This window comes from Dipodomys ordii, unplaced genomic scaffold (genome assembly GCF_000151885.1).
Source record: "Dipodomys ordii isolate 6190 unplaced genomic scaffold, Dord_2.0 Scaffold8, whole genome shotgun sequence".
Lineage (NCBI taxonomy): Eukaryota > Metazoa > Chordata > Mammalia > Rodentia > Heteromyidae > Dipodomys > Dipodomys ordii.
The window spans coordinates 6,589,516-6,601,299 of record NW_012267224.1 but is presented as its reverse complement, the minus strand read 5'-3'; the positions used below and the strand labels follow the sequence as shown (position 1 = coordinate 6,601,299).

Below are 11,784 nucleotides of genomic sequence, written 5' to 3'. Positions count from 1 at the left end.
TTTCTTTGGTGGCTTTTGGTGTTGAGTTCTAATTTTATTCCCTTGTGGTCAGAGAGGATGCAAGGTATAACTTCAATGTTTCTGAATTTAGACAAGTTTGTTTTGTGGCCTAAAATGTGGTCTATTTTAGAAAACGTTCCATGTGCTGCTGAGAAAAATGTCAGCACAGTTCTTGAGACCAGTATCCTCTGGTCTTGAACAAGTCTTCCAGTGGACAAAATGAGAAATTAATAAATGCAGGGAGCCATGTTCCTTTGCAAAGCCTTCCTTCTCAAGTTCAAAACTTAAGCTCACTTGTTACAAGATTCTTGTCAGAATTGCTGTTTCTCCTTGTAGCTTCCTGAAACAAAGAACCTCCCTCTCAAAGAAATATATTATTTTCTTATTGTACTCAAGATTATGTAGGTCCAAACTGCATAGTTCCTGAAGACAGTGCATCTTGCAATATCTTGTTCATATACAGAATAGCACAATTTCCCCTTACCTCATTGATAGCATACGTACATGGGTGCTTCTCAAAGTAACCTAGTGCTTTCAAATATGCCAGACCTGCTCTGATGTGCAAAGACATTTTCATTTCAACTGTGTGTTTTATCCCATGAGACATGAAAGAAAGGTGAATTTACTTTTGTTTTCTTCGTAATAATGAATGGCTGCTTTACTTTTTCTGTGCAGGTTTGCATAGCAGCCAGTTCTATTTCAAAATGTGCAATAAAATATCCATTTTTATGAACACTTTGCTCATATTGCTTTTCTGCCACTTTCTCTAGGAGTGTCCCAGTGGTGTTGTTAATGAAGAAACCTTCAAAGAGATTTACTCCCAGTTCTTTCCACAGGGAGGTAAGGACAAATGGGAACATGGGAACATATTCTTGCAGTTAGAATTATGCTTGCCAACTCAAGATTGGGTTAATCTTTCATGGCATGTTTCTGCATTTTAAAAATCTTTATGTAGAATAATTAATACCCAGCATTCAAGTGCAAAGAAGTTTCAGTGTATCATAAAAGTGAGCAGCTTCCAAATTACCAAATATCTAAGAGATTACATTTAAGTTTCATACAAGTAATGTGTGCCTTGTCCCGTGTCTCAAAAGCTCACTGCTCCTGACTTTTGCTCAAGAAGCTGAGTTCTGAGCATTGTGTTTTCAAGTCCTACAGAGCAGGAAAATCAATGAGACTCGAATCTCCAATTACTAATAATTTTTTAAGAGCCAAAATTAGAACAGTGCTTCAAGAGGTTGAATGGAAAACTTGAGTAAAAATAAGCAAGGGATACACACACACACACACACACACACACACACACACACACACACAGAGAGAGATATGAAGCTCTTTAACTTACATCACCATTCTTTTTGGTTTTCAACTCTCAGAATTAGGGAAAATTTAATTAGCTTCAGTTTACAGATATGAAATCTGGACCTCAGAGAAGTTAAACAGTTGGCTCAGGGTCACATTTCAACTCAGTGGTAGGTCTGGGTTATAACCTTGATTTTCTTGGAGCCTCATCTAATTTATTTCTTGCCCTCTTCTTTCCCTTTTTTTACTGTGACCCCTGCACTGATAGAAAAGTAATACTCAGGTGGGATTTTCATTGGAAAGCTAACGCCAGGAAAGCACAAATATGTTTTGTACATTTTAGAGATGATTGAAGAGATAATTTCCATTGCTGACACTTTTTCCTCCCATCATTCAGCAGATATCCATCTCCAACCCAGCCTAGCACCATTTGTATGTGAAGTCTCACTAATGGGAAAGAAATTACAGCAATGGAAGATAGCTCCCCACCCCCACGTATATTATCTTTTTGTCTAGTGTGGCAGAGATAAAATGTCAAAATAAATTATAGGTGGAATGGCACAGTTTGGAAAACATTACTCTGAGAGAGCAAGGTGGGCATCATTGTACCAGCAGGAAGAAATGAAAAAGCTCAAGTTCAGTCTGTTCTCAGGGTGCCTCATATGTGCTTGACTCTGGGCAGCTCCTCTCTCACCAATCAACACCAATTCAACCTGTGACCTCTTCTCTGAGTAAATATGGAAATGAAGATACCAGAGGTCAATCCATTTCTGAAGTTCTTAGTCCTTCTGATCCTTAGCATAGCTCTCAAGAGATGTTTCCCTGCTGAGGGTGATTTCGGCCAGCATTTGAAGACCCTGCAGACATCCTAGACATATGGAGGATAAGCAAGAGCGCAAAACATGAAAAATAAAGGTTTGCGAGAAAGTGCTGTGATTTGGGAAGTGGATTTCAGGTGAAGCATCCTTGAGTCGTGGGTGCAAATGTTCAGAAATGAGAATTTGTCTTTTGCTAATGCTAAAGACACTAATAGGATGAAGGGTGAGGCATAATGGTCAGATGCATGTTTATTGTTCACTGCTAATTCTGGAAAATTAATTTAAGACAGTAGATACTGTCAACAAGAACCTAAATTAGGAGGTTATTTGAGGAAGCAAAATAAAACCTTTAAACAAGAGAGGCGGGAATCAATTATAAATATCTAATGTGATTTTAAAAAAAGGATAGACATGTATAATAGATTATTTATAAAGTACATGAAACTGGGCACTGGTAGCTCACACCTGTAATCCTAGCTACACAGGAGGCTGAGACCTGAGGATCATGGTTCAAAGCCAGCCCGGGCAGGAAAGTCTACGAGACTCTTATCACCAATAAACCACCAGAAAACCAGAAGTGGAATTGTGGCTCACGCAGTAGAGCATTCACCTTGAGCTAAAAAGCATAGGGACAGTGCCCACGCCCAGAGTTCAAGCCCCACGACCAACCAAAAAAAAATTTAAAAAATACATGATATATGGACTGAAAATAGCAGCTTTTGGATTTATTGACTTTTTATGGTAAGTTCCAGAATAACAGGATCTTCTAATAGGAGGAAACAGGTTACAGGAGGAGTAGAAACATAGTAGGGAAGATGACCTTGTTATAGGAATAAGGGCCTCAGCTGTGAGGTGCCTGTGGCTAGTTACAATCAACAGGTTCATTGAAATTTCAAGGTCACAGAAAAAGCCAGAGATTGGGGATTATTTGCTACAAAGCAGTGGTTAAGTCCATGATGTAAATGGGGTTACTAGGAACCCTCTGAGTCAAGCTTGGAAGTATTGGCACATATTAAGGAATTCATGAAGGAAAGAGACAATGTATAGCCACAGATAGGAATAATCACAGGAAAACTGATTGATCAAAATGAAGAGAATGGAAGTTAGAGTTAGCTTATAAACTTACAAGTAACTATGTTGTGTTGTATTTGTGTACACAAATACATTAACGGAAACAAACAGCTTCAAGGGAGAACTTAGTGTAATTCTTTAGAAAGACAAAGCCACAATGCAGCAATGCAAAGCACTGAGAGCGGGGTGGGGGGAGGTGAAAGGGAAAAAGGCAGACAAGAGGAGAAGAAGGGAAGAATGCAGTCAAAATCAAGAAGAATGAGAGAAGGGGTGAGTAGGGGAGGGATGGGTGAGAATATGGAAAGGGGTGACATTGATCAAGATGCATTGTATTGTATTCCTAAACTACTTTGTTAAATGGTGATGCTTTTGTTCAATAACTTAAAGAAAATTTACAAAAAAAAAAAAAGGAATAGCCAGTCACAGGAGGTCACAGCTGGTCACATAGCTACTCAGGAGGCTGAGATCTGAGGATGGCGGTTCAAAGCCAGCCCGGGCAGGAAAGTCCATAAGACTCTTATCTCCAGTTAACCACCAGAAAACTGGAAGTGGCGCTGTGGCTCAAGTGGTAGAGCACTAGCCTTAAGCTGAAGAGCTGAGGGACACTGCCCAGGCCCAGAGTTCAAGCCCCACGACCAACAAAAAAAGAATAAATAAAGGAAGATTTAAAAAAAGTACTGAAAATAAAAACAAAGAGATAGAATGCTATAACCAAAAAGTCCACTGATAGATGTCATTGAAGTCAATTCTGATATAATTAAGTATAGCAGTAGCGGTTTTCTCCAAAGTTCATGAGACAATGACTGGTTAAAAAAAATTACACCTAAGGAGAAGGTAACAATTCAATAGGAAATGTACTCATTACCTTACTCATGTAACTGTAACCCCTCTGTACAGTATTTTTACAATAAAATATATATTTAAAAAACACCTGATAGGTACTTCTTGCAAAATGAATGAATGGATAGATGAATGAATGAGTGTCACCCATGTGACATGGTAGCTATGTTTGTAAAAGTATTGAATAGTACACAGCTCTTGAATATTTGTCATTTTATGCAAAAATACAGTTCCCTTTAGTTTCTAATGCATATGGCTCGGGCCATTTCCATGAGTACAAGACAATTCTATGCATGAATTGTCAAATCAGAGGGATTTTTAAAGACAGGTTTTTAAAGACTTAAAATAGAATTCTCAGGAGACACACGAATACCTGTTATCCTATAGGCTTGGCTGTTCCACAGGTGACAATTACCCAGTGACCTCCACCACTACATAACACGCAGGACGTGGTTCTAAGAGACCCCAGAGTGTTATAGCTATGATTTTAACATGCCCTCTGCCTTCTTTAATGAAGGAACAATTTGAGCAGCATTTATTTGCCTCATATATATTTCTACATGATTTTCAATTCTTGAACTCAGGGCCTGGGCACTGATCCTGAGCTCTTTTGCTAAAGGCTAGTGCTCTACCACTTTCAACCACTGTACCACTTCTGGTTTTTGAGTGATTAGTTGGAGATAAGAGTCTCATGGACTAGTTACTCCCGAGTAACTAGGATTATATGCATGAGCCACCAGTACCCAGAAGAATTTTTTAATAACCAACCATCTTGGACCATCTGAGTTTCTGCAGACATACTGACAGGTATGGGTATCGCAACACCAACACAGATGGAGATCATTATTGTTAATTGCTTCAAATCAAGTTATTACATTGTTACAAACTGAATACAGCTCCACATTAACATGGTATCATTATTTCAAAACCGCCATTCCCACATTACAGAATGTCTGCTTACACAGAGATACTTAACTTGGCAGAGGATTCTTGTTACAAGCCCAAAGGGATTTGGGGAGGAAAAAAATCATTTTTACTCTCTTGCAAATTTCTTGATTATTCATGTTAATTGAATTCATAAATCTAAAAGTACCAGGCATCTTTGAAGGGAATGAAATATTTTAAAGATTGATGACTTCGAATTTTAACATTAGTTAATATTACTCCAGCAAACTGTGTCTTACAGTGATGTTAGCAACAGAAATTATCCCCAGGAAGAAAGAGCACCGTCTCAGATGCAGGAGAATCATGTGATAGCCATGCTCCGCATGTGCGCATCATTTATTGCGATAGAATGTCCGAAAGCAACAGGTTTCTCTCATTAGGAACAGTAACAGCTAGGTGTCTGTCCATTAGACTATCTCACACATTTCCCCATGAAAATGCTTTTCCTTCTGCACAGAACACCTCATGGAATATGTTTTATGTCAGGCTTGTACCTCTCTCAAAGACACAGGGACTTTACCAGGCATCACAAGTTTGGTGTTCTTGATGGATATCAGAAAAACTGGACTAGCTAAATAGAAACATGTTGTCTGAACAGAATGAAGTACACATACTCTAAAGCAAGGACAGAGGCTTGGGACTATTCATTAAATAGTTACAGAAATATTATTCTAACTCTACCTATGTATGGTACAAGATGGTGGGTATAATTCTCAACTCATGAACAATGGAAGTACATGCAAACTGCAGCTTCTCAGCTCTTCTTAATTGTGTCATAGAGTTTTTGCATGTAGGTTGACTATAATAGGTCTTTAATTAGCTACTAAGGGAATAAATAAATGGGAATGGGCATAAGTGAAAAAAATCTGTCAGTAAATATTCACTGGGAAGCAAGTGTATGCAAGGCACTTGGGACACTTAAGACTAAAATAAAAAGGAAAAACTCAACTCATTGAATAATTCTAAGCATATGTTAACTCGAAAAACTAAACATATGCTCTTTTACACAGCTCTACTCCAGTCACTGAGATACATAGAGACTTCTTGAAACCAGGAACTTTATAGGTGAAGATGTTACACTTTGATAAAAGAATAGATCACAACTTTTCTATGCAATTGACAGGAGTGTGGATTATTTATGAAAGAATAATGGGATGAGCTAATATTTTTGAATATTTAACAAGTTCCCAAACATTTCACATATTATTATAGTATCTCATTTAAATTCCACGAAGACTTTATATTTCATGTTTGCAGATAGAGAAATTGAGTCAAAGAAACGTTGATTTGTAAAGGTCTCACGGTTAAGCTTTATTAAAATTGAGACGCAAGGTTCAAGCACTCTGCCTCCACCCTACCATTAACGAAAGCTTCCTACGTGATGAAATATAGCCTGGAAAATTGGCTTAACTTCTAGAAGAATTGCCAAAGAGCACTGAGAACAACAAATCCTCTGGGCCACATTAGTGAACTCAAGTGTCATTACCAGATGCCGAACTTGCAAACTAGGGAAACCCCATTCAGGAATAATAGTAATTATCATGTAGCCACATGACTGTGATTTGAAAACCTTGTTAAATGCAAACATTATCTACTCAGCGCTATTACTCACAGTGAGTTGTTGCTCACTTCGATAAAGATATTTGCCTTGATTGTGTAAACAGGGTAGCAAGAGACCATTAAGCAAATGAAGCTCATTATAAAACAGGCAAAAATCTCTTCTTTTTTCAGCCCTGAAAATAAATTTAACATAATGACTAACAGCTCCTATCTCCATAGAGGGTGATGAATAGTTCAAGAAATGTATGAAAAAGTACTGTTGAGTGCAAAATAACTTTGCAAAATAAAATTGGCCATCAATCTTGATTCTTCCATAATGGAACAGCCCAACAATTGCACCTAACCAAGTGCCCATCAAACTTCTGGTTCCACATCCAAAAGATTCCTTCCTGTAATCCATCAATGCTAGCTAGACATCCACTCTAGACATGATGGTTTTATTTATTGTTTAAGACAAATGATGGTGTCTGCTTAGTTCATTAAATATAATGTTAGTAATTTCTATAATAAAAAATAAGTGACTTTGAGCCAAATGTCACTAGTGGGTCATGTCTGTAATCTTAACTATTCAACAGGCTGAGATCTGAGGACCCCTCTTCAAAGACAGACCAAGCAGAAAAGTCTGAGAGTATTTATCTCCAAAGAGGAGGCATGACTCAAGTAGTAGAGCACCAGAGTGAGTGGAAAAGTCAAACAAAAACACAGTTCCCTGAGTTCAAGCCCCTGTATCAGACCCCCCCAACTAAATAAATAAGTGGCTGTTCATATTTTATTTCATGGTAAGAGATGAGTTGACATGCCACTCATATTTTGAAAAATTGAGTATGTGGTCTGCCTCATGAAAGGCACGCATTTCTATATCATTAACTGTGATATATTTCCTGAAGTGTTCAGGAAAACAATCTCAACGTATTCCATACTCCCATAGAAACTTGGATTCTGGCAGAAAATAAAAACTTTCAAATAAGTGGAACAGTGCTACTGGGAAAGAGGAGAGAGCCACCTCTCTAATCAAACAAGGCAATTCTCAATTCCTGCTGCTCTTAGTTTCTTGGTAGCCCTTTAAAATCAATTTATAAAGGAAAACTGTATTGCAGTTTTATTAAATCCCAATAAAAATACAAGCTAAAAGTCAGGAAATAAAAAAAAGATGAGACTTGCAGCAGACAATAAAATGCTAGAACCAATGAGCTAAAAGGTTACATTTTCTTACAAAACAAAAGGTTAAGACAAAAGGCTAGAACCCAAGAGATGAAACATTTAAAATAATCATGTAAATATAATCCAAGGTCAAGCATAAAAGCACTTTAGAATGAGAGCTGAGCACTAAGAAAGCAACGAGGAAAAAAAAATACAGTTTTTAAATAAGAAAAGAGATGAGCTAGATTAGGGAGAGAAAGGGGGTGTGAGGCTCAAACAAAGAGGAAGAGCTGGATTTCAAAGGATGTGGGTGTCCTTAGAAAGCAGCATAAGAAAGCGGGGATAGAGGACTATTCATACTGGTCCCTACAGCCCAGAACAGAAAATCCTCCCCAGGGGTCACACAGGGTAGGGGCTTATGGAGAGGGAGATGAAGTTAAACCTAGGGCCTTGAACTTTCTAGGCTGGTGTTCTACCAATTTAGTCACACTTCTAGCCCTGTTTTTTGTTGGTTATTTTCAAGGCAGTCTCTCCTAGACGTCTCTGCCCCAGCTAGCCTTGAGCTTCAATTCTTCGGTTCTCAGTTCCCCAAGTAGCAAGGCTCACAGGCGTGAGCCATCTAGGATCCTGAGGATCACCTATTCCCTCCAACTTGGCCTCAGACATTGTCTAAATCACTGCTGTTCTCAATCCATCAACTGACTAGTCTGGCCAGAGGCTCTGACTCAGATTCTGCAGATCTCAGACCAACCCCTTAGTGATTGTGGATTGTGACTTTGGACACGTTTTCTTTAAAAACAAACAAAACAAAATTCTGGGCTTGAACTCAGGGCCTGAGCATTGTCCCTCAGCTCTTTAGCTGAAGGCGAGCACTCTACCACTGGAGCCACAGCGCCACCTCCAGCTTTTTCTGTTTATGTGTACTGAGGAATTGAACCCAGGGACTCATGCATGCAAGGCAAGCACTCTACCACAGAGCCACCTTCCCAGCCCTGGACACATTTCTTAGTCTCTCTGAGTCCCAATATCCTTCTATGATTCCTAGTATTGTTTAAGTCTCAATAAGAACAGGTACTCTACTAAGAACAGCTCATCGTTGATATGCACATTACCTCTAGAAAGAGCCTGTGCCAAGCATCAGCCAATTCCAGACACAAGTCACCTTAATCTCCACCCTCATCTATGAGACCATTACCCCAGTGTTGCTACTCAATATCCAAGGCTTTCATGTGTCCAGCCAGAAACTCACAGAGAATGTCAGCTGTGGTTTCTGATCATGTTCCTGTCTTTTGTCTATCTTCTGGATCTCAAGTTTCAACCCTTTACCGAGACAGGGTGGCCATTTAGTTGGAAAGAAAACACAAGCTAAAAAAAGTAAAATTTATTTTTCTCCTCTTTTTTTTTGTTTTGTAAATAAAAGGAATTTGAACCTGCTAGCCAAGTCTCCCATAAGCTATGGATATACTAAATGAATGCTCTTCTCTTTTTGATATTTCAGACTCTACAACATATGCACATTTTCTCTTCAATGCATTTGATACAGACCACAATGGAGCTGTGAGCTTTGAGGTGAGACTTTTGCATCTTCTGATACTTGGAAAGGGATATTAATCTTCTTAGTGGGAAAATTGGGGGTAGGTGATTTGATCATTTTTAAAAAGCTCAAGGGCTCTCCTCTGATTCAATTGCCAAGAAGCTGCTCTTCTCTTTCAAAATACAAGTAACAATCCACGGGTAGTTTATTTGAAAATATCTTACATCTGTTTGAGTGTGTTTTCCATCGACTCTATTAGAACAATCCCAGAAACAACTGAGTGAGCCAACATTTTCTGGCAACTACCATGGGCCATTTACTGTGGTAGGCCTTGGAAATACAAAGATAATAGACTCAAAAGTTTCTCTGTGGAAAGCCAAGTAAGTGGCACAGACAAGAAAATAAATACAGAAAATACTGTATTCACCAGCCTGACAAGTTGATAAGGAAATGACTTTTAATGGAGTGATCTGTAGGAAAAACATGCAATGTTGCTCCCTGAAATATTGTATATAAGCATCTAGTAAAATGAAATATGTTATGGGTTCTCATGAAACACACTTATAAACAGTGATAGATATTCCTCACATACAGACAATGAGGTCGTCACTGTGATTCATTGGATCCATAGCAGGTCATAGGTAGTAATATCCCTGAAACAAACTGCTAGCTAAAAAAAATCATACATTAACTTTGATCATCTGTAAGACAAGTATCTTTTATTATGGGGGAAAACAAGGAGTACAATGTATTACTCATCTGTTGGTTTATATTCTAAACAGCTCTGTTTGGTTTCTGTGGCACAGAGTTATCCTATAATGAATTATTTCACTTTGTAATTCTATCTTCTCTTAGGTAGATGGACAAATAGATAGATAGATATATACATACATACATACACAACATAGATATCTAAATATACTAAAAGTGATGCAATAATTTTGGAGGCATATTTTGAACACAGGTGAAGGAGGGTGCAGCTGATATGTGAGCAGAAACTGGATCATGACTGAGAAAATCAAATAATGGCCAATGCACCAGGGGCAGAAGGGGCTGTAGCCAGGTAGCCTGCTGGTGAGTTGATTAACTCTGAAGGAAAAGCAGAAACTGGCCAAGAGAGGAAAAGTTTGACATAGGAAACATTGAAGCATGAGACAGAAGCCAAGAAGAGAATATCAGGCCTAGGAATGAAGAGAAAATGGAGTCAGACTTTTTCTGTGCAGAGACCCAAACTCCAAGAGTTGTAAAGTCAGACCCAGCGCACAGCCCTGTAGGCCAAATAGAAACATGGGGAAGGGCAGAGGAAGGAGATTGATCACTTGGCAGCCATGGGAAGACAGTATTGCACTGCAGCTTCTGTTGACTTCAGGGGTACTAACATTTGCCTTAACTCTAAATGGAGCTGGAACTGGGGTTAGGAAATGAGGAAGGGATGTGTCATTGAAATAGTCCAAAGTCACAGGAAGGACCTGGTTGATTCTTATCTAAGACTTTGTGTCTGGAGGTATTTGGGACAAGTCACTGCTCCATCACTTGAAGGAATGGGAAGAAGTATCAGGAACTGCTGTCTGGCAGGTCATCTATCCCGAGCTGTTCTCTGAGGGTAATGTTGCCATTCGTCACAAAGAAAATAGCATTGCTTGTCTGAGGGGCAGCAGTTGGGTGGAGGTAGGAGGCAGAAGAGCAGTGTGAGGGTGAACTAGGTGGTGAATGGTCTCTAATGCTTCTTGCACTGTAGCAGCTTTAGCTTAGAGAGCCCTGGAGAATATCACTTAATATCACATTATTGTTACCTGTGTACTCCCCAGAATGATTCCAGCACTGCCTCTATGTGCTTCTAATGTGAGAGTCAAAGGTTCTAGATTTGACAAAGAGGATGACAGAGACAAAAACCCAGTGCAGCACTTTCCTATAACACGCATGCCTTTAGCCTGGTAATAATGTGGAATTATGCATTACAAGGCTCTCATAATTTTATTTAAGAGGCCAGTAATGATGATGAATGTTGGTTACAATTTGGGAAATTAGTTGTGACAGTTATGAGTGAAATGCATAGTGGGTACAGTGCCTTTTCTTCTAAAGGCATACTAATAGCTAAATTAATAATTGTTGAAATGAAAGCAAATTTAAAACTAGGCTATTACATTGATTTTCCTAAATTGATTAGCTACTCAGAAAGTCTCTGGGACACAGAAAGGTTAGAGAAGAAACATGTTTTGAGTAGCAATCAACGGTTTACTGGGAGATGGAGAGTATTTTGATTTTCAGATAAAGGAAAAAAGAAATTTCATACTTAATCTGTTTTTACCTGAAGGGCAAAATAAATAAGTCAGGAGAGGTCCTGGGTTTAAGAATGATTTGATCTAAACTCCTTTCTGGCTTGGGCTTAGTATTTAAACTCTCCGGGCCTTAATGTTCATATCAATAAAACATCAGCAAGCAAGGAAAAATCACAGGTCAATTTAAGAATGTAAAAGTAATGATGTCAGTAAAGGATTGGCTCTGTCTCTATCTAGCACCAAGCATGTGGCCAACACTTACTGATGTTAACCATAATAATTACTTATGGAATTT

At 38.7% G+C, this 11,784-nt stretch overlaps 1 protein-coding gene across 4 annotated transcripts in view; it reads left to right on the top strand.

The window, feature by feature from the left end:
- The window catches only part of Kcnip4 (Kv channel interacting protein 4), an 885,761-nt gene that overhangs the window by 862,669 nt on the left and 11,308 nt on the right, over positions 1-11,784 (top strand). For all 4 annotated transcript variants that reach the window (XM_013009185.1, XM_013009187.1, XM_013009184.1 and 1 more), the window contains 2 exons: positions 771-840; positions 9,175-9,245. In XM_013009185.1, the coding sequence (XP_012864639.1) occupies positions 771-840; positions 9,175-9,245 (141 nt within the window). The remainder of the gene's footprint in view (positions 1-770; positions 841-9,174; positions 9,246-11,784) is intronic.